Source organism: Osmia lignaria, chromosome 2 (genome assembly GCF_051020975.1).
Source record: "Osmia lignaria lignaria isolate PbOS001 chromosome 2, iyOsmLign1, whole genome shotgun sequence".
Classification (NCBI taxonomy): Eukaryota; Metazoa; Arthropoda; class Insecta; order Hymenoptera; family Megachilidae; genus Osmia; species Osmia lignaria.
The window spans coordinates 10792887-10816437 of NC_135033.1; the positions used below are offsets into that span (position 1 = coordinate 10792887).

Here is a 23551-nt window from a genome sequence, read left to right on the forward strand (position 1 = left end):
AATTAATAAGAAAACAAATTATGAACATTCGGTAGTCATATCTACATAGCTGCGAGGGGTCATTGAACGCACATGATCTATTCCTGTTGATATAGCAAGTACTAACAAAGATGTCTCACATTATGTTACCTCGTAGTTAATGCGATACTCATTCGAAGATTGTGTTGTTATGAATTATAATACTTTACACGTATCGAATGTACAAAAATCGATGTATAATTACTTTTAAACAACGTCGTAATTCCATTCATAGAGTTTCTTGGTTCAATGAGGTTTCGAGGGCATGCATGATACAAAGAACGATTTGAAGGTCACGTATCGCGACTTGAGAAGGGGGCAGATCCACTAAATCTAGTTTCTAACATAATTCATACTCATATTTTCGTCTAATAAGAATATTATTGTATTTTTGTGCATTACGTATAGTATTTTTAATGAGGTGGGCCAAGCAGTCTGCATCCTGAAGAAACTAGGCCCACCTTGGCCCCTAGTTACGTCAATATCTATCTAGATACTTTTTCGTTTCCTACCCTTTCGCTATTTTCATATTCACTTATCCCTATTCTATCTATCTGATCTTTTATCCTTCTTTTACTACCCATCGCGTTTCCTGTCTTTATAATAAATCCCTGCCTTCGTCCTTTCTTTTTCTCTTTCCTCTATCTCTTACTCTCTCTTGTTTTCTTTTCCCCTCTCTACGTAAAGCTCTATCTTCGTTCAAGTTCTGTCTTCGTTTTCGCGACTGGCTTCACGTGACCGGAACGGTCTATTGATTCTTGGAGGCAGTGCATGCGCCCTCGTCCTCGCGATATCTGGTGGCAAAGGGGTACGTAACGTTGCTCGGGTTCTGTTCGTCAACGCTAGAGATACAAAGGGGCTGTCAGATGTAGAAAGTGAAGGGGTGAAACGAGGGGAAGAATACGGAGAGGAGGTTGGAGAGAATAGCGGAGGTTGGTGAAAACAGTATCGTTTCGTATGGCGCTGGTGTACGATAGTTGGTCTTGTACGTTATGATTTTCGTACTTTTCTTCAGGTACATCTATTTTATTCCTTTTTCTCGTCAATCGTATATTGTAGTTTAAAAACAAATATTTTTATCCTCTGTATCTGTCTCATAATTGTCCGCAAAATCTTGTAAAAATTATGTATATACTATCGAAAGCATTACCTTAGTGAAGTGTATAAAATATATTATAGATACTGTTTGTGTTTACCCACGGACGCAACTACCCCTTCTGTGAACACGACTGTCTGTTATCGCGCGACAATCGACTTAACCAATATATATATATGTAATAATGGTGTTTTTGCGCGTTCTCCAAGAACGAAATGCGTCGCGTTCCTGTCATCCCTATCGTTTCAAAGGAAAGTAAACAACTTCACGACGCGTCGCGTTACACGTTGCTAATCGTGTATCATTTACAGTGAAACTTTCGTGAAGTAAAATTATTCTCTCATCAATGATTACCGTGAGTGCAAAATCGAATGTATGCTTTCTCATTACATTCTCGTATAATATCGATCGTTTGCAATATCGATTCATATTAGCGAATTTTCAGCGACGTTAAATTATTTTTTAAACCTTTATTCTTATTAACGAATTAATGTACACGGTGGTGGGAAGTGTCTCCTAGTTGCATGTATGGTTGAGGGTAGTTTCTCAAACACTCGAAATTTAAAAAACATTTATTTTTGCATTAAATAAATTGCATTCGTTGGAAAATTGTTTACCATATAGAATAAACGAACTGCAAGGGGTTGGGATTTCTATACGTTCACGTGGTTTTGCGCGTCGAAGAAAGTTCTGGAGCAGGAAACGTGCGCGTTTGTTACTGTTGCCTGACAACAGCGAGCACTTCCGATTTTCGTCGAATCGATTACGACCAAACGAGAGTTTGAAATATCCGTGTCGATGAATCGAATACATATGTGCATGGAAGCTTTTATTAAAATAAATTAAATTTTTATTTAAATAATATTTTAAAAATTAAAATGAAAGTCGTTTTTCATACGAATATTTCGTGACTATAGATTGAAAAATGTGGATAGAATATTGAGAAAGGGTATAATTTTCTTTCAACATGCATACTTTTCACCACTGGTACAGGTGCTGAATAGCTAGGGAAAGTTTTCCGTGGGTATTTTCTACGGTAAGATCATCACATTTGCTTCGATATCTCGAATACTAGAAAATCGTATAATTTTCAGCGATAAGGTTAGCGTTAGGAATAAATGTGGTCTGTGGAAAACAAATCTGTCGAATAGGACGTGTGATTCAATCCTTTCTCTCAGCTAGAAGAAACCATTCACTGACGCCTGTCACTTGCGAGTCTTTCTTTTACATAACCTCAAACACGCAAAAAGTGTTGTAAGGACGCGATGTGTTGTAACGTGTTAGTACAAGGCTGTCTTACGTAGTTCGTGACAGTGTAGTAGTTAGAATTTCATTTTTTTTTTTTTCATAGAGTACATTTTAAATTTGATTACAGAAGGCAGTCGTTGATGCAGTAAAAAAGCTCGAGGAGGAGGGAAACGCGGACCATGCCAGGACAAGGAGCGAAGTGGTGACCTAAAACTCATCCTCGGCACCGACCCTCGATGCTCACGCTACGGCTGGTGTCGACTCACTTCTTGAAGCAGCCATAGGCAGTGCCCTTCGCCTCAGAGAAAGGGCTCGATGCGATGTGCCGTGATAGGGACATGAACCCAAAACTAGTCGAGTCAAACGATCTCTGTTTAACGTCGTATCGGTTCTCAATATCGGCTTGAAGGAATCCGCGTTTGGACAATTCAATACACGCGACCGTACCTCCTCGACGAAGGACTATTTACTTAGCCGTATCTCGCTGTGTTCACCGTGGAGAATTACATATTTTTCTCCTTCGATTTTCTTCCACCTCCTTACAACTCCTGTGATCCCAATATTTACCCCACATTATCGTTCCTTACCCGTACGTTTCATGTTTGAAGAAAATACGCTAGACGCGTGACGAACAACGAAAGTGAACACGAGGAAGTTTCTTGTGGCCAGTTCGATCAACCGGAAGGTTCGAGAATTCCTCTTCTGTTTGTAAGACGATCTATTCGTCGATCGCGAAGTCGAAACAAGGACAAGCTGATAAAAAAAAAAAAAAAAAAAGAGGTGCAGCTTCGAAGTAGCTTCCAGACTGTACTCCATTTATTTCAATCTGTGGAGGGTCGCGAGGGAGTGCATTGTGAGTCTCTTCCTCTCTCTAATATGCTTCCTTTCAACAATCTCGATAAACGTTCACGGCACCGGACACAATGGGTGCTGGGTTTAGTTTAATCGTTCGATGCGCGTGCTTTATTTACACGGGCTATCAAAGTCCTGTATTATGAAATTTTATCGATCGTGACGGTCTTGGGAAGGTATTCGATCGTAACACCCATTGTCCGATCGTGCTTCGAATTATCCTTTAAAGAAAACGTATGTAAAGTATGTAGAAGAACGCGAGTAGATAAGAAATTTCAAACGTCTGCTTTCGTAGCTTTCGTTAAAGTTAGTTGAACCGTGAAAGTAGAGTTTATGCGTTTGCTAATCTATTTCTAACGGTAATAGAAAAGGACTGGTATTTATCAATTTAATGATCCCAGTGCGGCGACGGCGGCGGTTCACGGTGTAGACAAAGTGGGATGAGACGTCCTCAGCAGGAACATCACCACCATCTCCACAACAACCAACATAATCACCTTCATCACCACCACCTTCACCACAATCACCATCATCATCATGGATCTTCGACGAGTCCTACACGCGTACGACAAGTTCACGAGAAGGTAATTTTCCCTCGATTATGCTTCAGGTATACATTTCCCTTTGGCAAAATGTTGTTTCTAGCTTCGTTTTTGAATTATTAAGGAAAAACGCTGACCAATCAGAGCGCGTATAGCGCGCGGGCTCAGGGACGGCAGTGTCGACTACGAAAACCGAGCCTGACAAAATTATTCGCTCATCGTTTAAAACAGAATACCTCGTTTAAAATGGAACCAAATGACTTGAGGCTTTTTGAGATGCTGTAAAGATATGTAGCGAATAATTTTATGGCCCACTGTAGGTTGCGAACGAACGGCTCGGCACCTCGTTGGCATAGCGCAATAAAAAATTCTCTAACATTCTATCTATGTATGTCTAACATTAACATATGTATCTCTCTTATGTTTTTGCATATCGTACGGCCGACTCTGAAACATAGAAAGTCTGAGCCTTTCCTAGGGAAAAAAAAAAAAAAAAAAAAAGAAAGAAACCCCGCTACTCGTCTAAATATATTCTAGAGTGATGTACTTCGCATTGTCCTTTTCTCTAGGAAAGGCTAACGTGCTCACCACTGTAGATTCTAACAGCTGAATTTTGATGATTACCAAGGACGAGTCTCGTTTAGCGAAAGTGAAACGCGTCTTGGCTGTCTCGTTGTTGGGACGTAACGGAGGATCCACGAGGGTCTTTGGTAGCCGGTTGGACACGATCGAGCCGTATCTCGACACCGGGGTACCTTTCGTTGTGCATCGACTGTGCAGCTACATCGAAGCTCATGGATTTCAAAGTGCTGCCGTGTTTCGCCTGTCTGGTGGAAGTCCTAGGCTGGCGGAGAGACTGAGAGCGGCTTTCGAGCGAAGAGGGGACGCCGATTTGGAAGCTGCAGCCTGCCCTCCTACTGCGGCCACGCTTCTTCGACAGTATTTGAAAGAATTACCTCAACCAGTTGTACCATCCACTCTTGTCGCCAGACTATTGGCTATTCATGCTCGTAGGTTACTTTCCGGTAGAAAATTAATAGACGATAAACTTAATAACGATAGTATTTTGAAAGTATCATTCATTTCCAGAGAATTATTCCAACGATCACGACTGCTGGATCAATTCGACGAAGGAGGTTCTATCGTCTCTGCCAGCTTCTCACTATCGACTACTCGGTTACCTGTCCCTTTATCTGAGCAAATACGAAGCCCAACATGGACGTAGCGCCGGCGTTTGCGGTGTGTTCGCGCCTGTGATTCTACCTCACGTTCCACCCGCTACCACGCTCCTTCGCGATATTTTGGCCGACGCCTCTCTAGTTTTTCCTGATTGGTAAGTAACACTCACGTAATTTGCCGTTTTAACTATTTCCGGTCTCTTTCTCACCAGTGTATGCATCAGTAAACTAAACAATTCTACCAACCAACTTGAACAAATAAATTCAGTTTATTTAGAGATATTTAGATGGTAAAACCGGAACGGCCGTAAGAACTTTCTGGTAGAATATATAATGTTACAATTACGAGACAATTAGGGGAGGAGCGATTTAAACGGCGTTAGTCATAGAAGAGGTTGAATCGATCAGTCTTGCTTCTTATGCGTATAAGAAGCGGTGGTAGCGCTACCGTTGAAAACGATAGCCTCGAGATTGTTCGCGTGCATCGTTCGATTCGGTTCGCTTTGGTTCCACGTACGAACAGGTACGATTTCAACATCCCTTTAATCCTCTAAACACGCAAAAATCGCGTTAAATTGGCCTTTCGTCTTAATAAGTTTCATTTTATTATGGATATCGTTCAATCATTCCCTTCGTCGTGAGTATTCCTTGCGTTTGTTATCTTATTTTTCTATTTCGATCCTTCAATTTGTTAATTGTTCGGGATCGTTTCTTTTCTTTCGCCGTCTTTTTAATTATCCGGCTAAATCGAAGCGACCCCGATAACAGCCGGTGCATTAATGAAATCTACTTTAATCGTACGATTATTATTCAACGACCTTCCAAGCCCGAAGTCGGTGCTTATTCGTATCGTTCGTCTTCCTGTTGGGATTACGCGTCTCGGTCCTTGGCCTTGTTGTGAATAGTTCGACGCCGAGGAACGTTCTTGAAACCATTCTCGATGCTTCCTTACCTTTCGTGTTTACTTTTCGATCGACGTTCAAGGAGTACGCCACGCGTTCTCGCATAGCAATAAAGTACGCGTTTCCTTTCGCTTGAAACCTTCTCATATTCGTATCATTAATTACAGATAATTATTGTGTTAAAAGGATCAGTGCGGTAGGAGTACTGGATTTCAAAGATTCGATTAGCTGTATCAGATTCTTGCGTAAATTTTAAATAGCCCCAAGAGAAGATCGAAAGGTAATCGACGTCTGTGCCAAGAATTTTGTCTGCGAAAATGATACTGCGTCTCTCTCGAACGACAAGGTACAACGAATCAATTTTTGGCACGCCATTGGCACCTATCGTTTGTATTTAAAAAAAGTAGTAAATTGCTTAATCCACTCGCCGCTTATATTTAATCTAAATAATTTATCTCAGAGCTATAGTTAGAATCGCGAAACGTGCATTATATTATTATATTGAAACATACATTATGAAGATTACAATACACCCAATGTCGTGTCTCGGCTCTGATTTCTGACTATTCGATCGACAATACCGTTGACACGCAATACGATCAGAGATAAAGTTAACGATTAAAAGCAGAAACCTGACTGGTATTCATTACACTCGATCGATACAACAAAATTATAATCAGTAATGCGTGTCGGTGGTTAATGAAATTGGTAGCTCGAAATACAAAGGATACGATGATGTCACACGCGATTGTATAAGTAACGGGGGAAATTACATTATTTTGATAAGAAATTGCCAAAAAAGGAAAATGGTAATCATTGATAGAAGGGCACGGTATAATCGGATGCAAGAGCACGCGCTTCGAAGGATCGAAATAAATCATCGACGTGTTTCGACTGACGAATTTTTTTTTTTCGGTTTCGTTCGGTTGCCAAAAGTTTAGGTGTAAGAAACCCGCTTACGTTGCCGGTCGCGACAGAATTACGAGCCACGATGGAAAATAACCGCGCGAAAGGTATAAGCCCGTTTCGGTGAACGGTAAAAGTCATAGATAAACAACGTGGCTGCGATGGTTTTACATTTTTATTATTTTGCGGATAGCAACGATGAATGATATATTACCTGGCTATGTAAAATGTAAATTAATGTCACGTGCAGTATTCGAGAAACAACCTTGCATCGTTTATCACTCCACCGATAAATCAAATGTTATTCGAACGAAATTTGGCCGGCTGTTCGCACATGCAATCGGTGATTTTATTAACGCCTCGATTCCCACCGTAGCCAATTACAATGTGTAATACGACACGTGATGATACGAATTATCTAAGGTATTAGCTATTAATCTTCAATTTCGTAACGGTATTACTAATCAAGCGTATTAATAGCATACGAAATATTTGCAATTTTAATTATACTTTTGTTCGATTAATCGAATTGGAGAAAACCGGTTACCGGTAATTATCTCCTGCTCTTCTTGTTATAAATTTTCCATTGACCTTGACGGAAGAAGATTCATATTATTTTTAACGCAACATCGTAGGTTTCTATAAAAAAAAAAAAAAAAGTTGCGATAGGTATAGGAAAGCAGGAATGTTTAGAAAACTTTGAGTCGCGTAAAGAAGTTCTGCTCTAAAAAGACGATCCTCCGTTATTTAACATTCCAGTTATTCTTAGCACACGTTATTTATAAAAATGTTCTTTCGTTCGGCTTTAAAACTATCGGCAAATATATTTGAACAGCATCCGGCGTGTTTTTATTTTTGTTGCCCGGGACATTTGTAGCCTTAGCCGAAAGTGTTAAATAGTATGTATTTTGTATTTCGTCAAAATTATGATAATATGAATGATGACACGGATGATCAAATAACGTTGTGTCACGATTTTCTGCCGTAACGTCTGTGTCTAGGATATATTCTCGTTGAAATTATTTTCGTTTTACCGTCAAACTGCGCAGATTTCTTGATTTAGCTTGAAAATTCGAACGAAAATATTGAGATGACACGTGCCGCTCTGTTGGATGCTTGCGTTTTAACACCACGCGCGTTTACATCGTTCGGTTGCCTGTTAAAAAATTTTTAAACGTATTATAATATTTCTTTTTTTTTTTTTTCAAACGAAAGAAGCCTTTTGAAAAAAGCCGCTCGAAGTTGAAAAGAAAATTGTAGGAAATTAACGATTATCGTCGACTGATTCGTTCATTGAAAATGCTTGAACGTTAATAAAGCAAAGAAAATATCATAAGAACTCGTGGCCTTTGTACGGTCATCGATTCGTCGTACCACTTACATAATACCGACAGATTATTAATGCTTCTTTCGTTGGCTTCTGACCTCACGTTGCAACGTGACATCTTTTTTTCTATTTATCTATTATAGATTACATACTCGGTTTAAAGGTCAGCTTTTGGCAAAAAGTACCGTTGTCGGAGACTAAACAATCTCATTATCGTATTTAATAATTAAAGCTAAAGATTCGATCGTGTAGCTTTTCAATCGAAGCCTTCGATTTCTCGTCTTCCTGTTTATCGAAACGGACGATTGAAAGATCGAAAGATCGAAATCTTGATTGACTTTTGCAAAGAGGGAACGGAACGGACGGCTCTTAGATTATTTTCCTTGGCAATTGGAGGATGGCCGTGTCGAAAATTTGCTCTTTACAAATCAACCTGTTCTTTCGAACAGAAATACAGATAACAGATTGTAACGAGATCGAGGAAATTTATTAGGAAGGATTACGTCAGTGTTGCCGCATCACCGCGTCGAACAGACTGGTTGTGCACCAGAGTCGGGAACGACCCGCTATTAGATCCGACTATTAGTCTCGTGACTGCCTTTCAACGCGTAAACACGCGCATCACGAGGTTAACCCTTTCGTTCTGGAATACGTATCTAGAGAATCCTTCAGAAATGATTAGATCCTATTTTCAAGATTGGACGTCCGACTTCCGGGGTGACCATGGGTGCGTTGAAAGTCTGGCGTCCAATCTTGAGAGGATATGTAACAACGGATAAAGTAATCATTTTCGTTCAGCTCCGTTAGACGTTTCCGTTTACATAATACCGGTAGCGAGCGGTTTCGAAATCTGCCGTATAAAAAATGAATCAACACCGAGTTGATTTGTTCAGGCACGAAGTTACAACACAAAGTGCAACACGTTCGTTGCACGATGCTACTGTATCCTATTGCCGGCTGATTTTACGATCTAGATTCGAGCTAAATGTACATCCACCGACCGAAAATAACGCGGTTTGACGTCACTATGCCAAATGTGTGATCGCGAGGTAGCTTAAGTATCGAGCAACCAGCACTATTCTGCTTCGTTCTATCTTGCAAAGATATTAAGGAATTAGAATGATTCCTCTTGATTCCTATTGAAACAAAAGTCACTGTGAAATCTTGGAAACGTATTCGACTAGACGAGGCACCTCGTGCCGATAAGATGTCTACCTCGAAACAGAGCAAGTTCTGTTTGAAAGATTTCTTGAAAAAACGAATAATCGCGTGAGTAAATTCAAATGGAATTTCGTTTTAAAAGATGTGCCTAAAAATAGAGTCTTCAAATGTCTGGTATCTTTAGGTTTAACAGAAAAAATCATCATAAATGTTTGAACAAAGTTTAAAATTGTATCTGGTAAGCTTCGGTTAACGAAGAAACAGAATCACGTGCACGCGGACTTTGCCTCGAGTTGAATGAAACGATTGCGTTAATTAGCAGATACGATCATTGGGTTCATTTGAAGAATCTTGGGAGAAGATTATGTCCATAGTACACTCGTGATCGAGTCAGACTTCCCGTGGAAAAATTGTGATAATATTTATATTTCATCCCTTTCGTCATAATTGAAACATTCCTGATTATTTTATCAGCACTTCGCTTAATTGCCTTTCATATTTATCACCAGAACAGCCGCGTTTCGTTTCGTTTCGTTTTTGTTGAAATGAAAAATGATTCTACCCCGCTAATTTATTTTTCATCCACCGTTCATTTATTTACCTAATTTATTTTAGGTTTAAGGATAGCGTTAAATCTTTCTAAGATCGACGACAAATTATAACGTTAAAAAGCTACCGAAACATATTACACGCGCGTACGTGGTGAAAGGACGGATATTAATTCAGAATCGCGATATTAACCAATTCGCTGGCAGTGTCGCATACATATGTATGGGTGACGTTCCAATTTCTCGTGGGAGACCACCGTTACACGTGTCCTACGACCATGAATTCGCATTTTATACGCGTCGAAATGAAAGAAAAGAAATCGAACAACGATGTTAAATCGCGTTATCTTATATTTCCTAAGAAAAGCCTGGCTCCATTCATATTTGCTCAACAATTTTCAAAATGAATTCCAAAAGGAAATCTTGTTCGTTCAATCTTTTTTTAAACACTCGCATCGGTGAATGCGTTAACCATGAAGGTTGTTGGTAGTTGGAACAAGTTTCGAACCGGTTCTGAGATATTTGTTTCTTCCGATGCGGCAATATATAGAAAATCAAGGATGATTCATGTGCCTCTTATCAGCCAATTGTAAATCTGCATATTCTACATGCTTCCTTCTTTCACCCATTGATTCTATTTCTCTATTGATTCAAGATAAAGAGAACGTAACATGTAGCCAGGTGAATTTTGCAATATCACGTCGATTGCAGTCGACGAAATTCACACGCGGTTGCGTGAATTTCCATAGGTGTCTCGAGAATAGGGGATTCGATTCTTGGAGCCTGCCACGTGGATGCAGCTCGTAAGGAGTACACTCGGCAATCCTCGGGATGATTACGCTGTTAGCGTAGCTCTGTGAAATTCCATAGTTGTCTCTAGAATGAGAGAAAGGCTTATGTTCGTTCGGTTCGAGGTTTTTCGTTAGGAAACGATTAGAAACGTAAGTAATTGCATGGAAGCCGGTTTCAATTTATTACTACGCGATTTTCGAACGAATTATCGAAACGATTGCGAACGATTGTGGCATGGAAGTGCATAGGTCCGGGGAATGGTAGAACGGGAGAGAACGGGAGAGAACGGTGGAACGAGAGAAAGGGTTCTTGGGCTCCGTTCCATCGTGATCATTTCTTTGGGTTTGTCACGTGCTGCAGTCGGCTGGTACGGAGGAGCAGCAGTAGAGTGTCGTGACGGGAAGATCGGTGTCAGTTGCAGCGACGGAATATAGACCGGGCTCGAACCGGCAACCAGCGTAGTCTGATTTCTGCCTTGGTCCGTGCTGTGCGTGCCTTTTAATCACGAATACGTGGAACGCCCCAGCTCCACGTAACTCCTCCACCTTTGGCCCTGGCCGAACGATTTCGTATACGAATCAACGTTCTTCAGCCAAATTTTCCACGTATCCTACGCGTCCGTTGGCCGATTATATCCAAAAGTCTGTATCTCCCTGTTCCTCGTGAACAAGAACGGTTTCTTATCGAACTTTATCCGACTCGAACGAAGCGTGAGGCGCGGCGTTTCTTCGGTGACCAGTCGGATCAGAGAACTGTCGTGTCTCGTCTAGGCTTTAGAACTTAAAGCTGACCATAAATGTTCCATCGAATCACCGAAAGGCTCGTGTTCGCGCCGGTGGTCCGCCATTGGAAAAGAAAGTTGGTGTTCGTGATTACATGAGCCACCTCTATGACTAAAGGGATTCTCTCCTAGTAAGTTCGTAATGCTTCTTCGATGAAAAATATTTTTATTACCATAAGATCCGTTCCAATGTCACAAGAAGTATTTGAAGCTGTTCGGTCGAAATTTTAAGGCTTTTTTTTATCTTCTTAGCCGGCAAATTATGCAACCGAATCTTGTTACTATGTTTTTTCCAGCAAAGTCTACGGGATACTAATGTTTCAAGTAATTCGATTTACCGGAAATGCCCGAAAATAAGAAAAACAAGTTATGTAATGATAGAGTAATCGATGTCGGTATTCCATAGGAATGCATCCTTTACCGCATTTCATTTCTTTTATACCGTCGCGATAAAAATTTCAAGTATTTAGAATATTTATCATTTTTATAGAGAATCTATTATCGATGATCAGTCGTTGAACGTTCTTGATCAACATTAATCGAATCATTTAAATGGAGTTATACTCGTGTGTTGCACCGTGTATTGATTCGATTACTAATCGATGGAACAACTGCAAAGCATATCAGCGATTCGATGCAAATTACGATTTTTAAGAACAATGCTATGCTTTGTATTTTAATTGCATTTCAGTTATTAATAACAGTATCAACTGGATCCGAGAATAATTTAATAATATTATGAAGCTTATAAAGTTAAATTTATCTTTTTATTTTAATTACGTTCAAGTTATTATTAATAATAATATTAAGAATATTAATAGCCATAGCGTAAAGAAAATAGAATAAAAAGAAATTTTTTCTAACACTTGCGATATTCACGGATCTATTTTCAGTTTCACGGAGTTCCGCTATCGATGCCTTTTTTCTTGTTTTATTGAATGTAATTTCGTTGTAAGGGATTTGAAAATGATATACAAATAAGATGCGTAATATCTACGTGACCTACCTCACGTTCAGTGTTCTCAAAGGCATTTCCATTAAACGTCGATCGATTAAACCCGGCTACCCTTTTCATCCTGTTGGAAACGCATTTCGCTCGACTTCAACACGAACATTTTTCCAACGAGCATTTTTACGTTAAATTTAGCCGGATTAAAAGATACGAACATTCGGAATGTTTGCACAGAGCGTTCTTAAACGCGTGGAAAGTAACGCGTGGACAAATTTCAGATACGAATAATTGATAAACTTTAATGTCCTTTCTCTGTCATTAAAGCGATGGAAACAAGTTTTTCTTTTAAATTCTATATACACGGGAACTTTTTCTACGTTTACCTTGAACGTATCGTAGGAACCGGTAAAGAAAAAAATATTCTTCGTAATTTGCAAATAAATTATAGCTTGCGAAAGGAGTTTGTTGCAACAATGTTGCGTTCGTAACCTTCACCTTTAAACGCATCGTTTATAAAATTTTGTCTATGTTACTCCTTCATGAAAAAAGAAATGATTCACAGAAAATTTTTGCAACTTTCTCTCTTATCACCTTAGGATACGTGTTACGTTTCATTACAGGAAATACTAATCGAAACGCTTATTGTATCATTTTATATAATCGAAAGGCGATAAAGTAACTCGGCAATTACACAATCGTCATTTAGTCAAGTTCAATTTGATTCCACGTATCGACACGTTAATATGTTTGCATTCGCTTTTCGTGTTCATCGACTCTCATCGAGTGACAAATATTTATCTGTAATTAATATTGTCGGAACTTCCATCCAATTAACATTCCATCATTTTTGAACGTTCCTTTCGTTGCCGTATCTGCGGAACCGTTACAATCGCTCGACAGAAAAAAAGAGTGTAAGATACAGGAATAACGTTATGATTCATTCATAAAACAAATACGTCATCGGTACATTAGGAAGCGCAATCTCATTGAAATCAATTCGAATGTACGTCGAATTGACTCTCGTTTACATTTTCAAACAAATGGTCGTCGTGTATTGGAAAAACGATAATTCAAAAAATGGATTAAAATTTTTGGTCAATCGCCATCGGTGAACCATTGATTACGTTGGTGTAAAAAAAAAAAAAAAAAAAAAAAGGAGAAAGGTGTATACAGGGCCGGCCTTGGGCCTAGGCAGACTAGGCAGCCACCTAGGGCCCCCATAAGACGGTTTTGCATCTAAGAATGCAAGAAGAGTAATGTTTACTTGAATATTGGAAATCTAAATTAATTATACAAGCTTTAATGTTAATTTTCTAAATTTTATTTCAGGATCCCAGAAATCTCAGGGCCGGCCCTGGGTTTATAGGAAAATTCCTGGGTGAATTGAAATAGAACGAGGAGTACATATGTACATAGCACGCGGGTGGCTTCGTTTCGATAGTATCTTTCTTACGGAAAGAAATAGTATCACGAGGACCGATGACTCACTGCGAAAGTATTTACGCTCTGCAGTTTCTTCACTAGACCGCACGTAGATCGTGTTCCTTGATACGACAACGTGTATTGGGTTGATCCTTCCGTGTACATTCCGACGCAATGTTTATTCAAATTTTCGTCATACGAAAAATAAAAGTAAACCATGACTCTTCCAAAATATATATTTATTCCTTTTCCATTTGATTGCAGCATCCGTGATAACGTGGTGAACGGCGTGATCCCTGCTAGTGACTGTAAAATCTGCAAGGACGAAAAAGACGAGCAGCCGAAAGACTCTGAAGCATCTTCTCTGCTTTGCGCGCTGAAACCGCGTAAACGTAAGGAACGTCGCGAGTCCTGTTGTCAAGAACGAAAGTTAATAAGGTGCCACGAATAAACGAAAGAAAATAAGAAACGTATAAGTGTGTGTTCCTAATTAGAAATGAAATTCGATTGTAGAAGCAACAGCGAAGAACGCGTTCTTGAAAGTCCAACCGAGACTGCGGACACGATTAGACGCGTGAGCAGTCACGAGGATTTCAACAGCGAAGAACATTTGCTCGTTTTGTCTCAAATTGGGCAAGAAATGGGTCACGGAGTGGTGAGTATCGTCGACGTAACACTATCGATTCAAAGATCTTGTATCGTGATAGATTTGTGATTTTTCTTTACAGAGATGCGGAGGACTTCCTCTGCACGAAAGAACAAACGTCTCGCCTGTATCTAAGAAAATTCCACCGATTCCATCGCCTTGCGAAACCGCTCTAGAAACCGAGAAATTCGAATGCGATGCCGAGAAACTGAGAAGCAGCGAACGTTTCAGTCGAAGTATCACGCCGAGAGGAAGAAGGCAAGCTCGAAGAAGAAGAGTGCACAAGACCGTCGATGCCGAGAGTTCGAGCAAGGAAAACGAGGAAGAACCTGATAACATTTATAACATTTCGTCGAGTCCGAGTAGTCGCAATGGTTCTCCAGCTCAAAGTTTTTTGGAAATGCTCAGCAGTGGACCCAGTCGATCACCATCGCCCGCTCGTCCGCCAACAGTTGATCACGAAGATTTAAATAATCCTAGTTTAACGAATTGGACTTTCCAAAGACAAGAAAGTGTAAGAAACAAATGGTGTATTAAAAAGTCTTCTCTTATTGTTCATTTTTCTGAGAACAATCATTGAACGTATTGCGTGTTAATTGCTCTTTTATAGGAAGAAGCTGATGCCCGAGTAGAAGCTATGCTCTCCCCACGAAATTCTTTATTGTTACCTAGGCGCTTTTATTCTGAAGATGAGATACAACCAAATACCCCAAACGTCGCGGAGCTTGGATTGAAAAACTTAACAAAACATATAAACGGCTTGAAGAAAAAGATAAAAAAGTACGAAGATGAATTCGAAGAAAACTTTGGTTATCGTCCAAGTCATTCTGATAAGATGAGCAACAGGGACATAAAGAGGTTGTGTACAGAGTTGAATAAGTTGCGAAAGGAGCATAAGTTGTTAAAGGAAGATCCAGTTAGCGCGTTATTAGCTAACGCAAATAACAGATTAAGTAACGGTAGTCCAACGAATAATAATAATAGCCAAGAAAAGTCTAGAGCTACGTCGATGGAGGAAATGGTTAAAGAAGTAGAAAAGAAACTTAGCGAAAAGAGATTAAAATACAACAGACCCGATAACATGGAAGAACTTACTTACGAACAACTAATGGATGAAAAAACTGCCGTTCAGAAATCTTTGCTTCATATCGAGAATACATTCGGCAGACCGGTTTCGAAAGAAGATAGAACTGTTGTGCGACCTTTATACGATAGATATAGAACTTTAAAAAGATTACTCATTAGGGCAGGAGTGGTAAGCCTTATAACGTTTTAATCTGAATATAAAAATTTATCTATTTACTTATGTTTATTAATTATGTTTTTAAAGAATAAAAATAAGGATAGTATCTCAGAATTAGCGACTATTTTGGAACACGAAGCAATGGACTTCACGTCGTCCAACTTACCTAGTAATCACTCTGATGCAGAAAGAAGAGCGAGTGAACCGGATATGTCGCATAGAGGTATTTTGGATTGTATAGATTCGGTTGATCAATTACCAACTGACAGTGATAGTCAGCACAGCAGTAGCGAAGGAAGCCGCAGCAACAATGAAAGTCTTCACGCGCTTCCACAGTAAGTTTCTTTAATACATCAACGATCCACGTGTGTATCTATCACGCATATATGTAAATGTATTATTGAATAATTGAATTTAATTGCAGAGAAGAATTATTGGTGCAACAAAAATTAACCAGGGAAGAGAAAAAACGTTTGCGACGAGCTTTGAAAGAATTAGAAGCACAATTTGAAGCTCGAGCTGGTCGTAGAATGCAAAGAGAAGATCGTGGACCGCAGGTTAACACAGTTTATGAATCGTATAAACAGGCTAAAGCAAAGCTTAGACTGATTGATGCTCTTGTGGCTAAAAACGCTTGACGCAGTATCTAATTGGTGTTGTAAATTTTAACACGCAACCACGGTAACGATACAAAGAATCTTCAACATCCTGAAATGTGTGAAATATGCACAGTGATTATATTATACAATCGATAAATTATATTGTATTCTTACAATTGTAACTGATACCATTGTGCAATAAGGAAGAATGTTTGAGCAAAAGCGTGAAGGCAAAACAGCATCTGTTGAAACAGGAAATGTAATATAATACATATGACAATGTGAATTTATTCAAGAATCAAAACGTTTTAAGAGAAGGAGCAAACGAATACTTGTAGCTAAAATCGTTCCTGTGTCGCTGATAATGGTTCAATGGTCAACATATTCAATTAATAGAAAAATATTTGAGATATTCAATTTTCTTACAATGCCAATGAAAATAATTATTGTACGCGATAAAACATGATTACATACAACATTTCAAGGAACGATTTCGATTATTATAATTAACGACGTCATTTTGATAAGATCTAATCATTTCGATGACTCTTACGGACACACCAGAATTTCATCACGTGATATCATGCGATAATAAAGGATAAGGTTACTACCAAAGTAGCATTTCGAACTCTAAGCACTATTAGAAAATAACAGTGGCTATGGCATTACAAATATGAAAGCAATCTGTCGATTTGCACTTTACTTTCTTCAAGATACTCGATGACAGCTTTATGATACAACAAAGAAGCATTGATTTCATAGGAGTTATTGCAAATGTTTGCCTGTTTGTACGAGAAACTTTGTCTAACAAAATGTTGAAAAAAAAAAATCAACACAGTGAATAAGTAATACCACTGATTTGCTCCATCGAATTTTGTACGTATTTTTACGGATATCATCTAACATTTTGTCATTTTATAATAGAAATTTTGAAAATTCATTTCTTCCTACTTAACGGTAATTGTATATTTAGATTGCGTTGTATTATAAGCGCATCATTTTTTTACATTTTTCTACGTTTGTGTGTTTATCTGTGTTTAACGAAGCGTTAAACAGATAGCAACATAATAATCGAAGAAAAATGTTACTTAAAAAGTTATATCTACATTTCTTCCTATGAATCAAATGAATAGAAGATAAAAGAAAAAGAATACAACACCCGTGAATAAGGAACAGACAAGGGTAATAAACGCGTTGTATATGTCCTTTTATGAACAGAGATTAGTATACTGATGTGTACATTTACATTGCTCTAATTACATCAATATCATATTTTCCTTTTTACAATACTATGACGCGATAAATCATTATTTTAGAAATTGATTTATCAATGGATCGTTAATAGAAGAAGCAAGTATTCTAGATCGTATATTATTTAAAATAAAATTAATACATCTTATTATTTAGGAATTATCACCAAATTGAATGTTGAGAGTAAAGAACGAATCTGTGGGGTTATATTTGTAATGTAAGTAAGTACCTTGTAAGAGATATCACATGTTATAATTGTAGAGTACTATAAACTGTTACAGTCTTATAGCGTATTAAACATATTCATTAAAAGCTCGTTAATTTTTGCGTTTAGTACTTGACAAGTAAAATTTTAAGGCAATTAGTCTGACGTAATGTAAGTTTAAAGTATATGTATAAATGATAGCCTTAAAATTTAACTTGATGAAGTATTTCAATTGAGGGTGCTACAGTTTTGAGTTTAAAGCATAAATGGAATAAATGCTTGGCAAATTTTATTATCATGAAAGTGCACCGAGGTGGGGGGTCAGATTATTCTTTTTTCTTTCATTTAATAATTTCACAAAGTTTAAACTTTGATATAGATCAAGGATCAAGAATTTAAAAAAAAAACACCACGTGAAATGCGTTGTAAATTATGTATCATTCAAAAGTATATCGTAAATTATATCGACCAATGTTAACGTTAAAATTTTTTATAAAATTATGTCAGAAACCATATTTTGATTCCTTGTTTACATATTGTGCTTAATTGTTCGTTCTGTTGATTAAAAATAATAACGACCCCGGAATCTACCGTGCTAATTCATTTCGCACACACGTATGAAGAAATCAGTTTATTTGAATATTTTAATCTTACATTGATATATTTGAGATTCATTATAAATGATATCTACTAAATTACGCAAAACAAAAAAGTGTACGATTTTTTAGACCAAAGCATTTTTTAGTCTGTGATATAATATGAAAGATATATACTGCTTGCGTTAATATGGGAGAGTGTGTGTGAGAAGTATTTAATTTCTAATCTTTTATTTTCCGCTTTATAGAAAGCAATGACGATGAATGATCCCAAAACAAATGGTAGCTCAAGTAATATATACATTTTCTTAATAATAAAAAGAAAGAAAGAAAGAAAGCTAAAGTAATTAATCAGTCACAGAAAATCTGGAATTTATTCAAATATTAAATCTGATACGAATCTATCAATTCTTAGTAAGAAGTGTTATCAATTTCCCAACGCGAAATCGATTAGTCCAACTAATTGTATTTTTACAAAACTATTATTAGAAGAGAATTCATTTTATATTTAATATCAGAAGTATTTTTATTTCAGCGAATTTTGTATGTACGGATAATGATCTTTATGGTAAAAGAAAAAATGGGTACTGGCTTAGAATTAAGATAACAATTTATATTAACGTTATTCAAGATACATTTTGTAGATTGTAGAAGAAACGTATCTTTGCGAGTATAAAAGTGAAACGCGTGATTCTGTGTAGTTGCTTGAGAGAAAAATATTTCTGCCACTATATTTTAAAGTCCGTATATATTTGAGAATGAGCTAACCATTACGAGTAACCAGGTTTTGATTCATTAAAGAAGACGTTGACCTTCGCTATACATATACATATTAAATCGATCATGATTTCTTACGATTTATCTAGACATAACTGTTGAAATTAAAAAAGAAACGAGTAATATTAAATTAATAAGTTACGGTAAGTTTTTGTTCGCATATGTATGAAAAATAGATGCATACAAAACTAACAAAGTTAAGAAAAGAAGACAGAAAGTGATTTATGTAGAGTAAAATTTTAATTGTTTCCGGCGATTATAAATGTGTGATTATGTGCATACATATACCCAGTATGTATAGGTACCACCAGTTGCATACTTAAATACACAAAACCATACATACATACATACATGCAAATTACTATTATAAGAAGTAGTACGCAGAATCGAATAAAAAAAAGAGAGTATGATCGATTAAAAGTATTGCGTTTATTATAGAAAATAATCCTAATGAAATTCCTCAGATATCTGTAATCTAAGTTCTGATAATAAGTTTTTATCAAAATTTTGAACTACACTTATGACGATTACAGTATTTTACTTATTGCCTTACAATTGTTTTATTGTAAAATGTATATTCATTGTCTTAAATTATTGTCCATTTGAAGTTCCGTTTATTTCTGCAGAAGTAAATATGGAAAATAATTCAATAATTAAAGATGATAATATGTTCAACTTAGATTCAAAACATGATACCTTATTACGACGATAATTTCAATTGTTTTTGAAACGTTTGAATTTGCCGTAAAAGCCCAGCTAATCGAATAGAAGTAGGTTCTCTTGTTGAAATAACACTAGTCCCTCGCCTATGATATAATTTATGTTGGCCATTTGTTCCATCAGATTTAGTTAACGTGAACGGCGTGGTGGAATACGCTTTATTTGATTGCAGTGGTATTTCAGTTGATATACAAACGTAACTATTCTTTTCTTGCAATAGTTTCATTTGACGTTTTAATGCCATTACCTAATAACAACAAAGATTGAAACATAAGTAGATATTTTCGAGTATTATAATTTAATTTGAAGAATTAAGGTCATTTTACTTCTTTATATAAATTGATAACAGCATTTATCTCATCCTCTTTGGCATTCAATTCTTTTTCAAGGCTTATGATCTCTTCTTCCAAATCTTTATCAGTACATTTTTTTGCCTTTGCTTGCAATTTTTCGTATTTTCTACAATTGTTAAAAAAAATAGTAAATAATTGTAATTTAAAAGTTTCGAAGGTTGATATAACTCACATATTCATTTCTTCAAACTGATCATGAAGATGAACTAGAACCTCTCGTATTCCTTTTGAATTTTTACAATCCTCAATTGATGAAGTGTTATAAAGGTGTTTATCATTTACATTATCCTATAAATTTTGAAGCAATTTAATCATTTACACGATTTTTCGTTATATATATGGAATACTTACTCCTAACTTTAAATTTTGTTGAGAAGCAAATAGCTTCAATACTTTAGTATTGTCTGTACTTTGCAGCACTTGTGTGCTACTAAGTGTATTTAATTGATTTTCTGATTTAGTATCCTGTTGGTAATAAATTTTAATTACTCGTCAAAGCTGAACACACATTTTTAGTAATATGCCTTTTTTTTTTGTAAAACAAACCTTTTCCGTATGATAATTTTCGTACGTGTACGCACTCCCTTTAACCATTTCTTGTATATCCTGATAACGTTTTATGGTTGACTTCAAATTTATATTTAAATCATTTAATCTTTTTTTATTATATTTTAAAGATGCGTTTTCATTTTCTAGTAAGTTGTCATTTTGATTTACGAATGAATTTTCCTTTTGCATATGCATACCATTCATACGGGTATTTACATAAGATAATTTACTACATTGATCATTCATTTGCTCCATCAGAAGAGATACAGGTTTCATACCTCGACTAACTTTACGAATGAGAAGTGGAGTGATTCCACTTATTGTAGGTTGCTTCGTTTTCATAATGCTTAAAACCTTTTAAATAGAAAAAAAAAATCTATAGCAATGTATCCTTCATTCTTGTATCATGTAACATACTTGCTGAATATTTAAACCTAAATTATGACTTGGTGTCACTGAAGTACCAACTACAAAGGGTATATTTCTAAAGTTGAATCTACCAAAGTATGAACGATTTGCTCTTTTTAATTTTGAAGCCAGTGTAGGCATTTCATAATTATGGGTAATCAATGGATCACAATATGATGTTTGCAGAATTGAATGCTCATACTGGTGTGAATTACATTTCTCCATGGTACATGCAGGGGACACTGGAACTTCCAAATCACAATTTCTATTTGAAGTATTCGTTCTACTTCTAAAAGCAGAAATATTTCTAAAATACATACAATTATTATTCTTACAATTATCATTCCAGAAACTTACTCTATTTCATCTTTAGATACATATTGTTTCTGAGAATTATTTTGTTGACTACTTTCATCAATGTCACACTTGTGTTGGAAGTCATCATCTTCACATTTCGGCTTTATATTTAGAAATTGTTTTTTATTTTTAGCCGAGGATAATACATTCGTGTTGTTTGTGTGACGATCAAGTTTCGAACGTTTGCTCGAAATAACACAAGTGCTACCACTTGTTGCTGCTTTGTTATGATAAATTTCTACTACTTCATTCGAAGTCTGTTGAGGCTTGCCAGGATGACTAGTAATTGTACTATCTAAAATATAAACAAAAATCAGTAGAAAATTCTTAAACGAATGTTACAATTTCGTACTTTTTGGTTTTCGCTTTTTTGTATCCTTTCTTCCTAAAAGATTTGTATCTTTCGTGGTCACGGTACTTTTCGAATTAGAACAATGTAATTTTCTTCTGCGTCTTTTAAGTTTTGTCGAAACAATATTGTCTAACTTACTCAAGGAACCTTTTTTACTCGATAATGTGGAAGAACCTGCTTTATCATTCTTCTCAGTTTTTGTGTAAATTTTGTTTTTACCTGGTGACTCATTTTTTATACTTCCAATAGTATTTAATTTAATATTATCTCTTGCAGAAGACAATTCTTGAAGCAAATATTCATTTTGATTATCCAAAACTAATTGCTCAAATAACTTGTTTGGTTTCCCAGCATCTTCCACCAGTTCTGCAGAATATTGTGCTAAATCCTTTTGATATGGATATTGCAAATAATGATTTTGCTCACTACACTGTCAATAATATTTTTGCAAGTATGATTATGAAGAATAGTGTTTTTGCAACATACATTAAACATATTCAACATATGGATACAATGTTTACTACCATATTTTCTTTGTAAATTGGTGATAATGGTCTTGATTGAATTCGTGTACTTTGTGGAACACTGTATGTTCTAGGTGTATCTGTAGATAATTCAACTTCTGTTTCTTTTTGTACATTTGAGCTTTCCATTTTTTCATCTTCTTTATATTGCATATTAATTTTTGATATTATATTTTCTAAGTTGGAACTTATACACAATTCGTGCTGTTGATAATTACCTAGAACAAAACATACTCTTAGATTTATTTTCAACATCTTGCAACAAAGAATGGAATAATAAAACATATTAAATAGGTGATTGTACCATCATCATTTATAGATGTACATGGAATATCAAGAAAATCTTCTGAAATATTATTAGGGTTTATCTGTTTTGAAATTGTAATTTCATTATCAGAGATCTCTGTTTTTGAATTCTCAGAGCTCAGATCATTCGCGCTTCCATCAGATTTTTGTATTTGTGGTATGTCATGATATAACATTTTCATATATTCCATGTGGGATTTCAAAGATTCACATCTTGTTTTTGTTGAATGCAACCATTGTCTTACATTTTTCACGTCTAACCAAATTTCAACATAATATATATATATATATATATATATATATATATATATAATTAAATTGCTATTAGATTTATTAGAAATAAGATCAGAGTGAAGATCAGAATTAGAATGCTATAGGTAAATTATTTCAATACATTTAAGGTAGGAACCTGAAAAGCTATCTTATTGCAACACCTGTCAAAATAAAATATTGAAAATGAGTAAATATACAAGTTAGTACCTGCACAATATTTTCTTGTGTGATTAATATCCATGTTTCTGTTTCCATTGATCGATATGCATAACTGAATTTCAAATAATCGTCATAAAAAAAATAATAAAAACTGAGAATTATGAAACAAGTAAAAGAATTTGTAATAATATAAAAGTAAAAGAAATCTATAAAAATTCAGAAAATAAGAATTCACAGGTTATACATTTATTATTTATCGATTACATTTTGACTCGTAATTCTTTTGTTTTTTAATCCGTTTTTCTTTCATTAAAAGAAGAAAGAATATTCAAAAATTTCAAAAGTCAGTCATGAAGTGTTTTACATTAGATGGAAATAGAAACTACTTCTGAACAGGCTGGAAGTAAGAGCACTTTCGAAAAAAAAAAGAAAAAAATGTAAAATTGGACATTATGAACAGGGTTAATTTAATAATAGGATAAATTCATATCAGTTGAGCAAGAATCAC

General features: G+C 36.1%; 2 protein-coding genes across 8 annotated transcripts; one reads left to right on the forward strand and one right to left on the reverse strand.

Moving 5' to 3' along the window:
- Positions 1–804: 804 nt before the first annotated feature.
- On the forward strand, positions 805–23195 carry LOC117608441 (protein FAM13B). 7 transcript variants are annotated; one of them, XM_034333573.2, is made up of 11 exons: positions 805–826; positions 2490–3215; positions 3616–3798; positions 4385–4766; positions 4846–5089; positions 13990–14163; positions 14239–14380; positions 14454–14885; positions 14982–15626; positions 15702–15949; positions 16039–23195. In XM_034333573.2, exons 3-11 carry the CDS (start codon positions 3655–3657, stop codon positions 16250–16252), a joined length of 2625 nt encoding a protein of 874 aa, XP_034189464.2. In that variant the 5' UTR covers positions 805–826; positions 2490–3215; positions 3616–3654; the 3' UTR covers positions 16253–23195. The 7 variants fall into 7 exon arrangements, with proteins under 7 accessions (XP_034189464.2, XP_034189460.2, XP_034189459.2 ...); XM_034333569.2 differs by having other exon boundaries at positions 811–950; XM_034333568.2 differs by lacking the exon at positions 805–826 and adding an exon at positions 878–1033.
- On the reverse strand, positions 19739–23229 carry LOC117608442 (uncharacterized). The gene is made up of 11 exons (XM_034333575.2): positions 23092–23229; positions 22610–22867; positions 22306–22523; positions 21782–22211; positions 21430–21724; positions 21082–21379; positions 20662–21018; positions 20467–20580; positions 20288–20403; positions 20089–20221; positions 19739–20009 (listed from the first exon to the last, which is right to left on the reverse strand). Exons 1-11 carry the CDS (start codon positions 23123–23125, stop codon positions 19743–19745), a joined length of 2520 nt encoding a protein of 839 aa, XP_034189466.2. The 5' UTR covers positions 23126–23229; the 3' UTR covers positions 19739–19742.
- Positions 23230–23551: the final 322 nt, after the last annotated feature.